At 37.2% G+C, this 16,733-nt stretch overlaps 1 protein-coding gene across 4 annotated transcripts in view; it reads right to left on the minus strand.

Moving 5' to 3' along the window:
- Positions 1-1,204: 1,204 nt before the first annotated feature.
- Positions 1,205-16,733, minus strand: part of PREX2 (phosphatidylinositol-3,4,5-trisphosphate dependent Rac exchange factor 2) — a 299,299-nt gene continuing 283,770 nt past the window's right edge. For 3 of the 4 annotated variants that reach the window (XM_086696066.1, XM_086696065.1, XM_086696067.1), the window contains 2 exons: positions 12,708-12,775; positions 1,205-7,171 (listed from right to left, as the gene is read on the minus strand). In XM_086696066.1, the coding sequence (XP_086552192.1) occupies positions 7,126-7,171; positions 12,708-12,775 (114 nt within the window). In that variant the 3' untranslated portion in view covers positions 1,205-7,125. The remainder of the gene's footprint in view (positions 7,172-12,707; positions 12,776-16,733) is intronic. The other variant, XR_015247064.1, reaches the window with a different exon arrangement.

A 16,733-nucleotide genomic window follows, 5' to 3' on the forward strand; every position in this document is an offset into this window, starting at 1 on the left:
AAACTTTATATAACAACCTGCTTCTAATCCCAATCCACTGTTACTATTTATGTCAATATTTGTCCTTTCTTCCTTTAAGCCTTGATGGTACTCTGGGGCTACATTATCTCCTATTAATGTATTCACCTTTTTTCCTCTTCAGGTTACCATGAAATTTCTAGAATAGTTTTACCATATCGCACTTTGCTGAATATATGTGTCCCAAGGAAAGATCAACAAATCTTTTATGAAATATGTCCTACCCTCTAGTAAGTTTGGAAAACATAGCATTACACCTCTCTCCTCTAAAGTCATGATTAAAAGGTACATTAAAAGGTGAGAGAAATCCTATGATGAAAACGCCTGTTTAATTCTGTGTTTCTTAACCTTATTTTGACCACAAAATACTTTGTGTATGTCTCAATAGCATCTCTAGAACACCAATATCTGAAATGCTGTTCTAAAACAAATAGGCTGTGCTTGCTGGTTCCATTTTCTTATGACTGTGTTAAGTTTTGCAAACTTGGGGAACACCAGCGATCTCCAAAAAAGGAAAATCTAGGTATTGATTTTTGTTTCCTTCAATGATTATTTTTTTTTACTTTTCTGAGGTTACCTATGCAGTCAACAACATACATATTTTTCAAATTCCTCACTGGGATTCCATACACACACACACACACACACACACACACACACACACACACACACACATATTTTATATAGGTTCCACACTCACCGTGGGGCCCAAACTCCCAACCCTGAGATCAAGAGTTCCATGTTTTACTGACTAAGCCAGCCAGGTGCCCCTGTAATTCTCTATCATTGTTATAAAATAGATATACCAAATTCTTTTAACTGTAGAATTTGGGAATTATATGCATTTGTAACACCCTCAGCAACTAGGACAGGGGCTTGTACATAGTATGTACTGAATAAATCTTGGAAGATTGGCTACTTAATTCTAGAAATAGCACAAGTCTTGTATCTCCATGAAGCCCTCCTATGCTGTGGCCCATATTAAACTTCTTTTCCTGTCCTCTTCTGGTAAATTACTGCCTCTATAACTTACGTTGGCTCATATTTGTAGATTTGTTCATATGTGTATCAAGTTTCTCCTATGGAGCTTGTGAGCTCCTAAGGGGTAAAAATCTGTTTCCATGGATTTTTGTCTCCCAAACAGGTAAAAACATAATTCGTTTACTAAATTTAAACGGAAAGTAGCTAAAATGGTCATACTACATTTTACTTTATTATTGACACTAATAACACAATGCTACTATTCTAGTCTTCCACACAAAATTAAATGATATGAAATACATAAGACACTGGTCATTTTAACCATTCACAAAATATTGAATGATTGAAACTATGTTACATGTATCTTTTACAAAGGAAAAATTGACTCTTACAATAATACACTCAGGTGAAATATATCATTGCATTTTGGAGGTTATACAATGTTAAATATGAATATATTCAAAAGAATTACTGTTTATGGAACAAATTTGATATTTTACTATTTAAAACAGTAAAATACTTTACTATTTAAAATAATGAAATGTAAATTATATTCAAATACATAAAGCAACTATCAACTGAATACTTATAAAAATATTTTTTAAGCAAAAGCTATGATCTACTCATTTACTTGGCAGTTACAAAAATACATATTCATCTGAAACTCTAATAAATTTGCTTGCGGCATTAGATATTCAAATTTAAATGTATATTTTCTAAAGCATTTTACCAACTTAGTACTCTTGAATTCTTACAGTATATATACCTATAAGGTATTAGAATAGGTTTGAATTACAAATAATGTCATCTCACGTAAAAGACACAAGTGTCCATTAACACAAAAGAGATAATGTGAAAGTTTTCAAACCAAACACATCCCACACACAAAAAAGGCCCACTGGCTGTGCCTTATACAAAGTGAATTCCCAAACATATTTGTGGAATGAAGTACACGGATGACATTTATTCTGTTATCTGCACTCGAAAGTATCCAAAGCTTTCTATTTCTGGTAGAAATATCATTTGAAAATTCAATAATTTTATTCTTAACCAGCTACTTCTTCTGGATGGCAAAGTCAGGTAAATTGACTCCAGATCGAGTAGAACACTACTGTCAGTGGTCAAAAGACGGCCTACCAGGCATGTTTCCTGTGTATTTCGACAAACCTGATGCCTATAGAACAAATATTCAATATATTGAACAACCCCGTATTTCGTATCTTCATCCAAAACAAGACATGAGAATCTAAGTCACTTCTATAGTGTATTATCATAAAAACAAAAAGCAAATATATATGTCTATAAAAATGTATACAGAGATACAGGTATCTCTACATCTATCTTCGTAGACTTCAGATGTCTCTTCTCAGTGAGAGAAGCAGGCTATCCTGAGTGAAGTAGGCCAAGTGTCTATGGGACAACAGCTACGGCATGCACAGGCCATACTTGTACAGTCTTCCATGCATGCAATGTGGCCATATGAATGCTGAGATCATTGTTAAAGGCAAAGCCTCGAAGTAGTAAAAAAATTTTTTAAGCGAAGACTAACTGCAATGACAATTACAGAACTGCAGCACCTAGGAAGACGGTGACCACTATATGTTAAAGGAATTAGCCTGGGCCCATTTTGGGCCCAGATTCCTCTCATGACTTTTCCCCACCTCTTTTGTTTCATGTAGGGTGAATTTTTTCTGAGGCTTATCATTAAAACCTCAAAACTCTGATAGAGTACAGAATATTTTTATTAATTGGAGTTTAGATTATTCGAAACTATTTCAAAAGCTTTTGCCTTTATACTTAAGCAGAACAACTGACTATTCATTCAGCAAATTCAACACAAACACAAGTATATACAAACACGTTAATGAATAACTACCACTGGCTTTGGGGAAGTATAATTTACTATGTTAATCCACTTAAAAATAAGTCTTTAAGAATCAAACACAGTTTCCAAAAATTCAGAAGCAATTTAGTCACATACCAAACATTAGTTTCAATATTAGTAAATACCACTAGTGAAAAAAATCTAAATATGTCCTTTAAAGTAAAATGTAAAGTAAAATGACTTAAAGTATTGATATCTATTTTAAACTTCAGTATTATTTTTTTTAATACAAGTGAGTAAAAATACGCCCTGTAATCTGTCTTAACTCATGCTACATGGGAAAAGATCTATATGAACTAATGAAGGAATACTTTAGTACTTTACATACAAATGCATTATTGTCAAATATATAGAGTAACTAACTCTCAACTAAAAGCTTCCATGTCACTAAATATTATTTTTTCTATAAAATGTATATGTTCAGAGGGTTGAAAATAGTTTCTTTTCTTTGTTTTTGGGTTTGTTTTTTTTTTTACAGATTTTATTTTTTAAGTAATCTCTACACCCAACGTGGGTCTTGAACTCACAACCCTGAGATCAAGAGTCACATGTTCCACTGACTGAGCCAGCCAGGTGCCCCAAATAGTTTATTTTATTTTTTTAAATTAGTTAATATGTCCCTCAGGATTTTGTTTTTAACTATTTATTTTCTTGGTTTTTATAGTTAGTACCAACATTAATTTCATCTCATTCTGAACTTAGTTAACTATCATAAAATTTAAATCAATAGAGTCAGAATGAATACCATTGTAATCTCATATATATTATAGTGTCATAAGATATTAGCCTAATTTTAAATTAAACATTGTTACTACAAGAAGAGTGACCACTGAATGCATAGGGAAGCTAGGTCACTGGAAGAATATGATTTAAAGAGACAGAAAATAGGGGCGCCTGGGTGGCTTAGTCAGTCAAGCATTTGACTTCGGCTCAGATCATGATCTCATGGTTTGGGATCGAGCCCCGCGTCAGCCTCTGCCCTGACAGCACAGAGACTGCTTGGGATTCTCTCTCCCTCTATCTCTGCCCCTCTCCTGATTGCTCTCTCTTTCGCTTTCTCTCGAAACAAATAAATAAACCTTAAAAAAAAAAAAAAAGAGAGAGACAGAACATAGTGTGAGACTTCTACAATTAGAATATTAGTTCATAAAATAAAGCTTACCTCTTAAATTCAACTTTATATATCCAATAGAAGTAAAGCTAGTACAGGAATTCTTCTTTGTTTCTTGTTAAACAATAACGGAAATAGATGGAAAATTCTAGTCTCTTCAAATTGCTCATTCTGTTAACATTATATTAAGTTTTGTTATGTTTTATATTAGATAACTTTATAAGATATCATGGAATATTTAAGATGTATTGACTATGGATTACTAGTTAGCAATTGTTTTTGACTTAGATCCTACGTTAAGAACCAAAATTTCTATGCATGACCTTCCCCTTTAGGTGAAGAGAAGCAAATGTCCAAACTCAGAACTTGGAAGAACTGTTGGTAGGGCTTTAGCAACATTTCAAGGAGTTCTAGGGGAGTACGTGAGCATTTAGGTAAATTCATTCTAAAAACTCATGGCCAGTTAAGTGTCCAGTGTCATGTGGAAGCACATTATGATATTGAAAAATCATCTTTATCCATTCATTCATTGGACATTTTCTTTTTTACTGCTACCACTGTTTTGGAATCGTAGTCAAATTTTATACGGTATACTTTTCCAGAATTTCAAAACATACCTAAAGTTGTTACCTTCAATTATGAGGAATCTATTTTTTCAGATTGCAACAGCACTGCGTTGCCTCAAAATGTGTATCCAGAATGGTAAAATGCCTAGGAAATCTTATGATTTTCACATATTAAAGACATTTTATATGTTTCCATTCATTTTTTACTCAATATAAAATGTATAACTTAATGGCAACACATGTCACAACTTTACTAACAAATAATGGGTAATATTACAACAGTTCTTATGTGAATACGGAGAAGCAGTGTAATGCATTAAGAAGGCAGACTTCCTGGATTTAAATCCTACTTTTGTCACTTGTCAGTCCTGTGGTCTTGGACGAGTCACTGGGCCCTTCTTTGCTTCAGTTCCTCAACTGTGAAATGGGGATGATGAAAAGACACCATCCCAGTCTTTGTGAGGATTAGTGAAACAATAACAACAAATAGGGATAAAGCACTTGGAGGTACCGCTTGGCACATAGTAACTACTTAAATGTTAGCTACAATTTTTATTGTAATAAAAAATGACAGGGACTGATGAGAATAGAAATCATTACTAACTTTGGAGCATTCAAGAAGTACCAAGCACTCTGAAGGTTGGTACACTTACACTACATTTAAGCCTTAAAATATTAAGCACATCCTACTATATAGAGAATAGACCCTTAAAAATATGCTATTTTATACATACTATAATTGCAGATAATTTCCTCCATGAAACATAGCAAAGTATGACTGAAGTGTTGAAGTGACCCCTTCATCCTTCTAATGAGAAATAAGGCTTCTAGGATGGTGACTAGAAAACAGTAAAGACAATATGAAAAATACTTGATAGTTGATCAGTTTTGCTCACTCGCTAGTCACAATGAAAGTAATCAATTTTTCAGTACAGGAAAATCGCAAAATACTAATGTCATGGACCTTCAGGATCAGTTGATAATAATATCAAGAATGTTAAATCCCTGAAAGTTAAGATATACTTAATATAGGTATTTGTGTTAAGGTAATATCTTCATTAAATTCAAAGTGTTCAACGTTTCCTTTGAAAACTTTGAGTTTATCTCTTATTATATATAAGGACTTATTGCAAAAATTTTAAGTGCTTCTGTGCCAAAGAACAATTTTTATCAGCTTGACCAGTGTATGAATAACTGGTATATGTATAACACAGAATTTTTGTTATTCAATACACAACTGATGGCAGTGAAGATTTTTAATGATCATCTGAAAATCATTATCAAATGTCATAAATTAAAATGTAATAATCATCTGTATATACCTTAGTTATGAAAAGCATTTCACATGCTAAATTAGTCCAAATCCATATACTCATCACAATCACAGGAAGGGCGTTTTAACTGTTTTGAAAATTATAGATTCAAAATCAATATTACTGTATTCATTACACTAAAAAACAGTATTATTTAATCAACATAGAAATGATAAAAATGACGTGTATTTTGGAATGAAAACAGAATACACCGTGTGCTTCCATACATTATCAAGGTCTCTAACAGTCCTTGTACAGTTCAACAAATAATGCTTTATTTTCACTGTTGTACACATACCTTGATAGAAAAATACTCAGCACGGTGTATTCTCTTCAGAGTCTCACATCTCATATGGAGGTCTTAATAAAAGTAAGAATTTTAGGTATCTTTCTAAGTTAAAATTTGACTTTTTAAATGGACTTAAATTTCCTCCTTTACCCCACTCTCCCCTCCTGTACCTCCCTGATCTCCACCCCACTCCACCCCTCTCCACCCCCTGGCCACCTGTGGCACAGCACCAGTACGCGTGGCCCTAGGAAGCCATGCCATTTCAGAGACCAATGACAGCACCCACTTGCTGGAACTGTCCACGAGCACAAAGCAGTGCTTCCCACCACAAGTAGTGGGAAAAAAGTCTTGGTAGAAGCCTCATTCAGCTCTCTTCTCTGTTACTGAGAAATAAACCCATAGGAAAAAGAGTCAAGCATGCTCTTCACCATTCACAAATCATACTTTCTCTGATGCAGGTAGGGGACCGAATGCCTACAATAACACCCAGTCTATGTGGTCTGTAACATTTCTGTATGATGATTTGAAAAGTGTGTCCATCTTTCTTCAGTGAAAGACTTCTTCAAGTGGAAATATCCATTATCACATGATTCCATTCAGAGAAGATGAAAACAAACACAATGAAATAATTCTAACTAATGGGAGAGGAGGCACAATGGTTCATTGTTTACCTGTTTTTTTTTTTTTCATAAGTTCCAAGGACAAAATTTACCCTAAAAATGAATAGTTAGTGTCAATACATAGACAGATTAGTTTGTGAAGCTACAGATGGTCTGAGTGATCTCTCATCCATTTCTGGCACAAGTATCCACATACAAGAAGAACATTGGTTATTTACTCCATGGGGAAGGAGCTAGAGAAAAAAATTTCATTTATTTATCTTGAATGAAGAATGTTTAGCCAGCATGTCTTTTGTCTAGTGTTCAGAAGCTTCTGCTTGCCTGGTTCCTTGGGGATTCTCCTCATTCTTCTCCAACAGGGGGAGGCGGCTCGCACAGCTTGTACAGCCTAGGAAAGGCAGGGAAGAATGTGACAGCAGCCTGGCATATTGCCATTACCTGAGATGTTTCTACTGGTACAAAAAATATGTTGACAATAAGTTCCTGGTTCAGGAGCCATGATCATATTGCCTATTTTACTAAAAATTACTTATGAATTAGCAAACTCCAAAACTTCAGTTCTAGTTTTCAGAAAACACCAATGTCTCTGTATAAGTGGAGACGACTACTGATTACGCAATGTCATCTTTCCCACACCAGCTGCTTCTGCTCCAGTGCTGCCTGCCCTGACTGTTCACCTTGCTGGCAGCAAAACTGTTTCTCTGAGTTCTAGGAGATGATACTATAGTGATAATTACCATCTTGTCTATCATGACTAATTTGTAGCAAAACAGCACCTTCTCATAGGGGTCTACTGGTTTCCTTACTAGTTTTCAAAATTTGTTTCATTCTGTACCATGTCTTGGGTGCAGTCAGTTACGAATAAGCTGATGTGGCAGAGTCCTGAGGCCTGAATCTCAAAGGCACAATTATCCGGTGTTTCCTCGGGAATATCTGCCCATCTCCGCCCACTGTTCCATTCATCTGCCAGCAGAATCAAGTGGAGATTCAAGTGGCTCAAGGAATCTACTTGAACTAGTGGAGATACCAAGAAGGGCTCCCTCTTGACATCCCAGGTCTGGGTGTCTTGAGGCAAAGCTCGGGGGACTGAATTAGGATTGTACAAGCTCCAGAGCTCCACATTCTCCAGAATATCCTAACTCCAGAACCAAATTATTGGGAACGTAATATCTGCCAAGACAGGGACACCTGGGGGGCTTAGTCGGTTCAGCCCCTGACTCTTGGTTTCGGCTCAGGTCATGATCTCACAGTTGGTGGGTTCCAGCCCCATGCCAGGATCTGCACTGACCTCACAGAGCCTGCTTGGACTTCTCTCCCTCCCTCTCTCTCTGCCTGTCTTCTCTCTCTCTCTCTCTCTCTCTCTCTCTCTCTCTCTCTCAATATTTAAATAAAATAGCTGCAAGACAGCCACAGTGACCAGACAGGGCACACCCATTATTAAAAGCACAGTCTGAGAGAAAGAAGATCAGCTGACTGAGGTGGCTAGATGTTAGACTACATATACTCACAGTCCTAATAGCTCCATGGCCATGCTGGCCCTACTTGAGAGCCTCATCCGTGATCTAAAAATATTAAGTACAGGGGTGCCTGGGTGGCTCAGTCGGTTAAGTGTCCAACTTCGGCTCAGGTCATAATCTCTCAGTTTGTGAGTTCGAGCCCTGCATTGGGCTCTGTGCTGACAGCTCAGAGCCTGGAGCCTACTTTGGATTCTGTCTCTCTCTCTCTCTCTGTTCCTCCCCTGGCAAGCTGTGCGCACTCTCTCTCTCTGTCTCAAAGATAAACATTAAAAAAATTAAAAAAAAAAAACCCTAAAATATAACATTAAGTACAGTTTTCAACTTTGCTCCTTTTCAAAAGTACTCCAAACTCAGGGATAGGGGTAGCATGGTGATTCCCTTCTTATACAAATTAAATTGAACACAGTTTACAGGAGTTGTTGACAAACTTAGCAAATTATGTTTCCTTCTCCTTCAACATTTAATCCCATGCTAATTCTAAATCAAAGGGGAAAAGAATGACAAAGTTTGAATATTGAGTTAGAAACCTAGTTAACAACATAAACTTTCCCAGTCTGGAAACACACAGGAAAAAGTTACTGCCTTTGGAGATTATTCAAGTCTGAAAGGTGCTTAATGCTCTTCATGTAATCTCCATGGAAGAAAATGAATACTGAAATAAGGACATCTCACATCAGAAAAGCTTATTTCATCTTTCCCAGAGAAAAGAATACATTAAATTGAGCTGATATAGTTCAAAGCTGCCTTTGCAGTAAAAAACTACAGTTTTGCTTCAAAATGCATTCCCAGTGCCGGAATAATGGAATGATCGGAAAGTTCTTTTCCTCTTTAATTTTGATCCTTTCATTTTCCTTACAGCACTGCCTAATGAAGGGAAAGGCAGTGGCCTTACTCAGGTAGAACACAAACAGTAAGCTGGGTAGCAAATGTCCTACCCCGTGAGATCTGGGCTGAGCCATCACATTCCATTACCTTGCACTGCACGTTTCCACATAATGGAACTAATGCCACTGTGTAGGCAAGTCTTTGAAATGTCTGCCTTGCAAATTGGCAAAAGGCTACTCCGTGTGATCACCTAATGAAATAATAGCTCTGGATACTGCAGAACTGGGCAGATTCAGCTTCTGTGAGGCTTCTTGGAAGTGACTCAGGGTTATTTGAGTTCAGACACATTTGTAATGGAAATCGTGGGGCTTTGGGAATTTAGAACAGACAGATAGAGTTGGGAAGTAAAATGTAATAGTTAAGAGTTGGGCTTTTACCTTGCACTGAGGCATTTGTTTTTTTGTCAGCTAAATTGTTAGGTAACAGAAGGCCTTGGTTTGCCCAACACCTTGGGGCCCTTGTCATAGTTTCATTCCACCCATGCACACCAGTGCCCCTGCATGAAAAGGTTTGTTCCTGGCTCCACTTTCTTCTTTTCCTGTTTGGGCTCAGGCAGCCATCTTGGAGCTGGTATTTCCAGCCCAAATCCAAATCTGCTGAGAGTAACACTTTGAAACTTCAACCTACAGATCATGCCCTTCATCCTTCTACATGGCAAAAGAGACATTTTCAAGGCTACAGTGTCAATAATAATCTGTCCCAAGGCAATTCTCCCTATCTTAAAGATGAGAAAACTGTTTCAGAGAAAATAAGTAATCTGACTAAATAAGGTCATCAAGCAGGAGCTGGGACTCAAAATCATGTTTTCCACGTGTAACCACTTCAGTATGCTGCTTCACAATTAAACAAATAAAATAAATCAAGCTATCGTAGCACAATAGTTCCCAGGTTTTGTGATCTAATAGAAAATAAGACCAGTGTACCTTTATATCTGAAAGGTAATATTTGGTTCATGATGAAGATAAGTTGATTAATCTGAAGATCCAATGTATGAAAGTTAGGAGGAAGAACACTGTATTGCCCACAAAGCCATCTCCATTTGGGTGTCCCATTGATCCTCAGTCCCAATGTCACCTTGCCCATTGTCGTCCAACCCAAAGATTTGGTGTCATCCTAGAATATTCTTCTTCTAGCAAATTGTTCTTAAATTTGTTGTCTCTGGGACAGGAACCCTGGTGCCCAGCTGGGCGGGATCCCACCCCTCACACAGTGCTTCTTATATTCTACCTTTCCTTCCAGTTATGTTTTCTCATCTCATCTCTTTAACTGAAAGGTCCTTGAGGGATGGTTCTATTTCCATCTCATGTTTCTACCCTCCATGAAGCAGAGCAGGGTGCTTTGCATTTCTTTTTTTTTTTTTTTTTTTCCTAAACTGTGTAACTGTCTAACATGGATTCCATGTGCTATATTTTCTTTGTATCTCCATTTAATTTTTTTTTTCAACGTTTATTTATTTTTGGGACAGAGAGAGACAGAGCATGAACGGGGGAGGGGCAGAGAGAGAGGGAGACACAGAATCGGAAACAGGCTCCAGGCTTTGAGCCATCAGCCCAGAGCCCGACGCGGGGCTCGAACTCCCGGACCGCGAGATCGTGACCTGGCTGAAGTCGGACGCTTAACCGACTGCGCCATCCAGGCGCCCCTGCATTTCTTAAGTCCTCAATAAATATTTATAGAGTGAGTGAAAGAATAAATAGGATTAAATTAAAAATTACTTTAGATTTCTCTTTGGGGATTATTATTCTCTTATAAAAATGTCAACTTTACAGCTGGCACATTTTATTGTGTTTCAGTTCAAGAGTTTTAAAACACAATACAATAAAGAAAAAAGTGAGTCCATCAGTTTCTTTTCTTGTATTCCGCTTGCATATTGGTTTATTGATCAGGATGCTGAAGTCTTATCTTAACCCTTCTGTTTATTAGTGTTTATAAGCTCTAGCTATGAAGACCTTGCTAAACCATTATCTTGTTTTCTTATTGGAATTTTAACACTTCACTGGGTCCGTTATCACAATATACCACGTCGGCTCAAGGTGCCAGAGAGAGAATGCCTATGTGAAATGACTCCTTAGGGACAGTCTTTCTAACTTAATCAACTATGAAAGATAACATTAACAAGACTTGAGGATTAAATAAGTTAGGAGCCAGCACTAAAAATAAACACAATTAGAACATGAGTGCTCCATCCATTTTCAGGGGGAAAATATGTTTTCCCTTGTGAAAGTACTTCTACTGCCCACAGAGTTTTTTAGGATGAAATATAACTTCATAAATGCTGCTGTCATCATTCTCACTCTGGTAACTGCTTTGTAAATAGAAAACGAAAGTGTCTTGTCTGTGACAGTGCCTGGAGGAGTCTCCTTTTTGTTAAAATGCCAACGTATAAAAACAATCAAATGTAAAAGAGATTATTTAATTTTGCCCCACTTCAAGATAGATGGCTGCTTACCTTATTGTCACCAGGGAAATGAAATTAACATTTCTTTGATGGCCGTCTCCATGTTCATTTATTCTAAAGGTGAATTAGAGTCCTTTCTTTTTTTAAGTTAAAAAAAAATTTTAATTTTTGACAGAGAGAGAACATGAGCAGGAAAGGGGCAGAGAGAGAGGAGGGAGGATCGGAAGCGGGCTCTGCACTGAGAGCAGTGAGCTCAATGATGCGGGGCTTGAACCCATGAACTGTGAGATCATGACCTGAGCTGAAGTCAGACGCTCAACCAACTGAGCCACCCAGGTGCCCCTAGAGTCTTTTCTTGTTATGATATGTGAACTGTGAATATTTGATATGATCATAAACAAAAAGCTCATTCATTCATTTGTTCATTCGCACGTTCTTGAAATCAGTTCAGATATTCAATGTCTACTGTACAGCACTATGATCAGCCAGGAATAAAATCCAAAAAACATATTCTCTGCCTCCAGAGAATCCACATTCAGGTTGGGTGAGGAGACATGGAACAATATATTGTAACACAGAGCTATAAAAGAGCTATAAAAGACCAATACACAAGATGCTAAGGGAGCACAAAGAGGAAGAAAACTCAGCCAAGACTTCAAAAGAAGAGGGCATTGAGAAAAGGACACAAAGGGTTTTGTGGGTAAGTAGGAGTTTTCCATACAGACACAGATGGGAAAAGCAATCATGCCAGAGGGAACAGCATGTCAGGCAGAGAAAAATAAATGAAAATGGCATTTTGGTAGTTCGGTACACTTGGGTTACAAATATTAGTAGTACCTGTGTGGACTTTTGTCTTTGAATTCATGATGGAACGTGGAAAACAGAATAATGTCAAGACTTCTACCTGCTACCTCTAAGTTTGCTTCCCTTAAAATTTCATTGAATTCAGAGACCACTTATGACTAGTCACATTTAGCCACAGAGTGTTTACGAGGCCAATTTCCATGATTATATTCAGTACTTCACTAGGCATGTACTGTGGCAGGTGCATTAGATGTAAGTGACACTGCCTTGGAAGTGGCGGTAAGCCCTTTGGGAAAGAGCAGACCTGGGGAGTCACTTACCTTGGAGCAGACTGTGGGGTTCTGTCTCTGATTCCCAAATTCTTTGCTGTGTTCTGAACTCTTGCTCCCTGAGAGAAGTAGGGAAAATCATTTTTAGCTCTACATTGTATTAGTAATTATTTAGCATACCATGAACATTTGAGTGTAGAATATTTATTCCAACAATGTATATAACATCAAGAGAGATGAGGTGAAGCAGAAGAGAAAAATTATCATCTGAGCATTTTCAAAACTAATGCTTTAAGTATCAAAATATGCTGACATATTTTTCCAAAGGGTTGATATTTATTTCAATAGCTACCTAAATCATTCAAAATAAACTTAAATCACAGCTTCCTGTTCACTATCTCATCTATGTCTTTATTCCTAGAAGCAAGCAATACTTTAGATGTTGAAAATAAGAAACGAGAAGGCTACAAATATGTGCTGTGTCCTCACTTTTGTGGAACAGAAAATCACAGTTCTATCGCACTCACAAACCTGTTTTATCCTTAGCTGAATAATCAGCTATTTTAAAGTTCATAGTATTTATCAAGAAAATATTTTCTTAAGTAGTTCTAAAGCAATTCTGGACAAGGCATGTGTGTGTGGATCTCTGAAATGTAAGAATTCTGCCCCAAACTTTATAGTACAAAGGCAATGCACTTTAGCAATGAAAAAGTCTTCACAACTTGTCAAGTTCATGAATGAATATAATCATTGTTAGTTCCTAATGGGAATTAGTTACTACATAGAACTAAACACCAGGGTTTGGGGTTGAGAACAGTTGAAGGAGAGTGGTTTTAAAGAAACTCTAGGGCATCTCAGTGGCTTGGTTAAGTTTCTGACTGGTTTCAGCTCAGGTCACAATCTCACGGTTTGGGAGTTTGAGCCCCGTGTTGAGCTCTGTGTTGATGGTGCAGAGCCTGCTTGGGATTCTCTGCCTCTCTCTGCCCCTCCCCTGTTTGTGCTCTCTCTCTCGAAATAAATAAATAAACTTAAAAAATAAAATAAAGAAATGCAAAATCTCTGAAACTCTCTTTCTTGCTACCAAATTCTGAACTACCGGAAGGGAAGGGAAGAAAGAAAAGGAGAAAAGGAAGAAAGGAAAACAAAAGAATATATCCTCTCAAGATGGACCAAATAAAGGAAAGCAAATAGGGAAAAGGGGTGGGGGTGGCAAAAAGAAGATGGGAAGGAATTTAGGAATTATAATTAAGCAGTTAAAAAATAACTCATTTTGGAGTAGTTTTAGACTTAGAGATAAGTTGTAACACCAGAACAGAAAGTTCACATACTTAACTCAGCTATGTAAACTCTCTCTAATGCTCACCCTTCACTTGACCAGAATATGATGGTCAAAACCAGGGAATCAATGTTCATGTAATGCTGTAAGTCTTAATCAAATTTCACCATTTCCCCCTTGTGTCCTGATTCTATTCCAGGATCCAACCCAGGATCCCATACTACATTTTGTTTTCTTGTCCCCTTGGCCCTGTGATCCATGGCATTTCCTTGGATTTGATTTGTCTTTTATGACCTTAATACTTTTGATAAGTACTGGTCACTATTTTGGAGAATATTTCTCAGTTTGGGTTTGTCAGCTGTTTCCTAACGATCAGATAGAAGACATGCATTTTGGACAAGAGTGACTTTGTGCCTCCTCAGTGCATGAGACCACTGATGTTGACCATCACCATATCACATGACTTCTCTACATCTTATCGGTGACAGTAACTGTCATCACTCGGTTCAAGCGGTGTCTGCCAGATTTTTCCACTGTAAAGTTACTTCTTTTCTTTTTGTAGTTAATAATTATGTTGTGGAGATTAACCACTTCTCCAAGCACTGTGGCTCTTTTCAATGGAGAATTATATTTGGAACCCAAGATCTGGACACTGGGTATGCTCACTGCTACTATTGGCATGTAACTGCTTCTAGGTCGTCTGAGTAGACAGAGCTATTTAACTAATGGCAAACATACTCAAACATCTATATTTATTTCTAAATGCGTGCGCGTGCTTGCGTGCGTGCGTGTGTGTGTGTATCCATCAGTTCAAATTGCTACCTCTGATCCCAATCCACACCACAGGATTTGTTCTGGATTATAGCCTTCTCCCTTTCCCTATTTGTAACTTCCTTTTCTGACAGTAAGAAACTTTATTCTCATTACTTACAATATATTTACTTATCTCTTCAAATCTAGTATACACATAAGCTAGTTTTAGAAATTCTAAATCATATCCCTGTGAGAAATAGATTTACTAGGCTATAGTGTTTGTGTATAATTACTTTTGTCTTTAGTCTCATAATATTCCACTGAGTAGTCTGTAGAAAGGCTTTTGCTTTCTTCAAAGGTTGCAAATCACACTGATGTTCATCATGCTGAACACAACTGTTGGTGTATTCCACAGTGAATTCAACTATATAATTCTTCATATACTCAACGTGCCAGGTACTTGCACTTTTCCACCCTTGTTTACGTTGTTTCCTCTACCCAAGGACCTCCTCTCTCCTCTTCCCTACCTGTCCACTCCCATTTATCCTCCCAGGCTCAAATCAAATATCACCTTGGCTAATAACTAATCGGTCATTCACTATATCAGGTATTGTTTTAAGTGCATTGAGTATATCCTCGCAACACTACGAGGCAAGTACTATTAAAATCTTTGTTTTAATAATGAGGAAACTAAGTAACAGAGAGACTTAGAATCTTGTCCCAAATGATACAGATGGTAAACACTGGAGTTGGGATTCAAACTGGGGTTGCTTGGCTCAAGAATCTATGCTTTTAAATCACTCTCATGGTATCACTTTCTGCATGAAGCCTCTTTCTGGTTATCCCAGTTAGAACTACTGAACCATTGAACTATTGAACACACGCCATTTAGCATTTACTCTCTGCCAGGTACTATTCTGGAAACCTATGCCCACCAAAAAAAACTATACTCAGTGTCCCAGCCACTGAGAGGCTCACAGTTTACTCACTTATTTATTCCCTGTCTTATGTCCGAAAACACTGAGGTTGTATACCACTTGTCTATTGGTACCTGTATCTGCCTATGTATGGCCACCATAAGATGGGGGAAGAATCACATCTTCTTCAGCCTTTGTTACTGTGCCCAGTATAATGTCCTGATATTGTAGGTAAGGAGACAGAACTCTGAAATTCCAGTTTTATTTAAAAAAAAAATTGAGGCGGTCTTGCACCCAATAATACGTGGAATGTATAATTTGTAGGATAGAAAACTTTGTTTCTAATGGAAATGAAAGCTTCTCCCTCAAACGTTGTATTAATCAGATCGTTGGTTATGTAAAAGTGCTGCCTAGGATTATTATAATCATTATCAAAAAAATTGGAAGGGGCATAGTACCCTTCCCTCTATCTTTCAGCTTCCCTTCTAACTAACCAGAGCATTAAACACGTCTATGAAAAATAGATATACAAAGCTGTACATGAAAACCATACAATAAATCATGCTGAAGCGCTTCTCCCTAAAAAAGAAACTAAAGATCTTAGAAAATATTACTCATTAATCTGGCAAACATCTCAACCATTCAGTCTCTGGAGAGTTGAGTCTAAATGTTTGAGAAACAAAAAGAACAGAAAAGTCAGATCTTTGATCCCCATTTGTGTTCTAACTACTTAGATCACAGGTAGGTAAGAGTTGGCTTGCAGACTGGATCCCAGCCACTAATTCCACTGCCTGTAACAGTTGGACACTGGAGAGAGGATGGGCAGCAGATGGAATGCTGCGAAAATCCCCTTGTACACCAGTTTAACCCACTTTCTCTAAAGAGAGGGCCCCAGGCTCTCTGATCTTCCATACAGAAGTCAGAAATCAGTTCTTTGTTTCAGATCCACCTGGAAATGCCATATTTGCAGCAGAGAAACCAGTAACAAAGGAGGGTAGCTACCTATTCTAAATATATTTATTTAAAAAAATAGAAGGAAGAAGTGATGAATACTGAAAAACTGCAGTTTAGAAATTTTATAAGAAGCTTCATAACTTTTCAGTTTCCTTAAGTTACATTTTATAAATATAT

Source organism: Puma concolor, chromosome F2 (genome assembly GCF_028749965.1).
Source record: "Puma concolor isolate L17-30 chromosome F2, mPumCon1.1.hap2, whole genome shotgun sequence".
Lineage (NCBI taxonomy): Eukaryota > Metazoa > Chordata > Mammalia > Carnivora > Felidae > Puma > Puma concolor.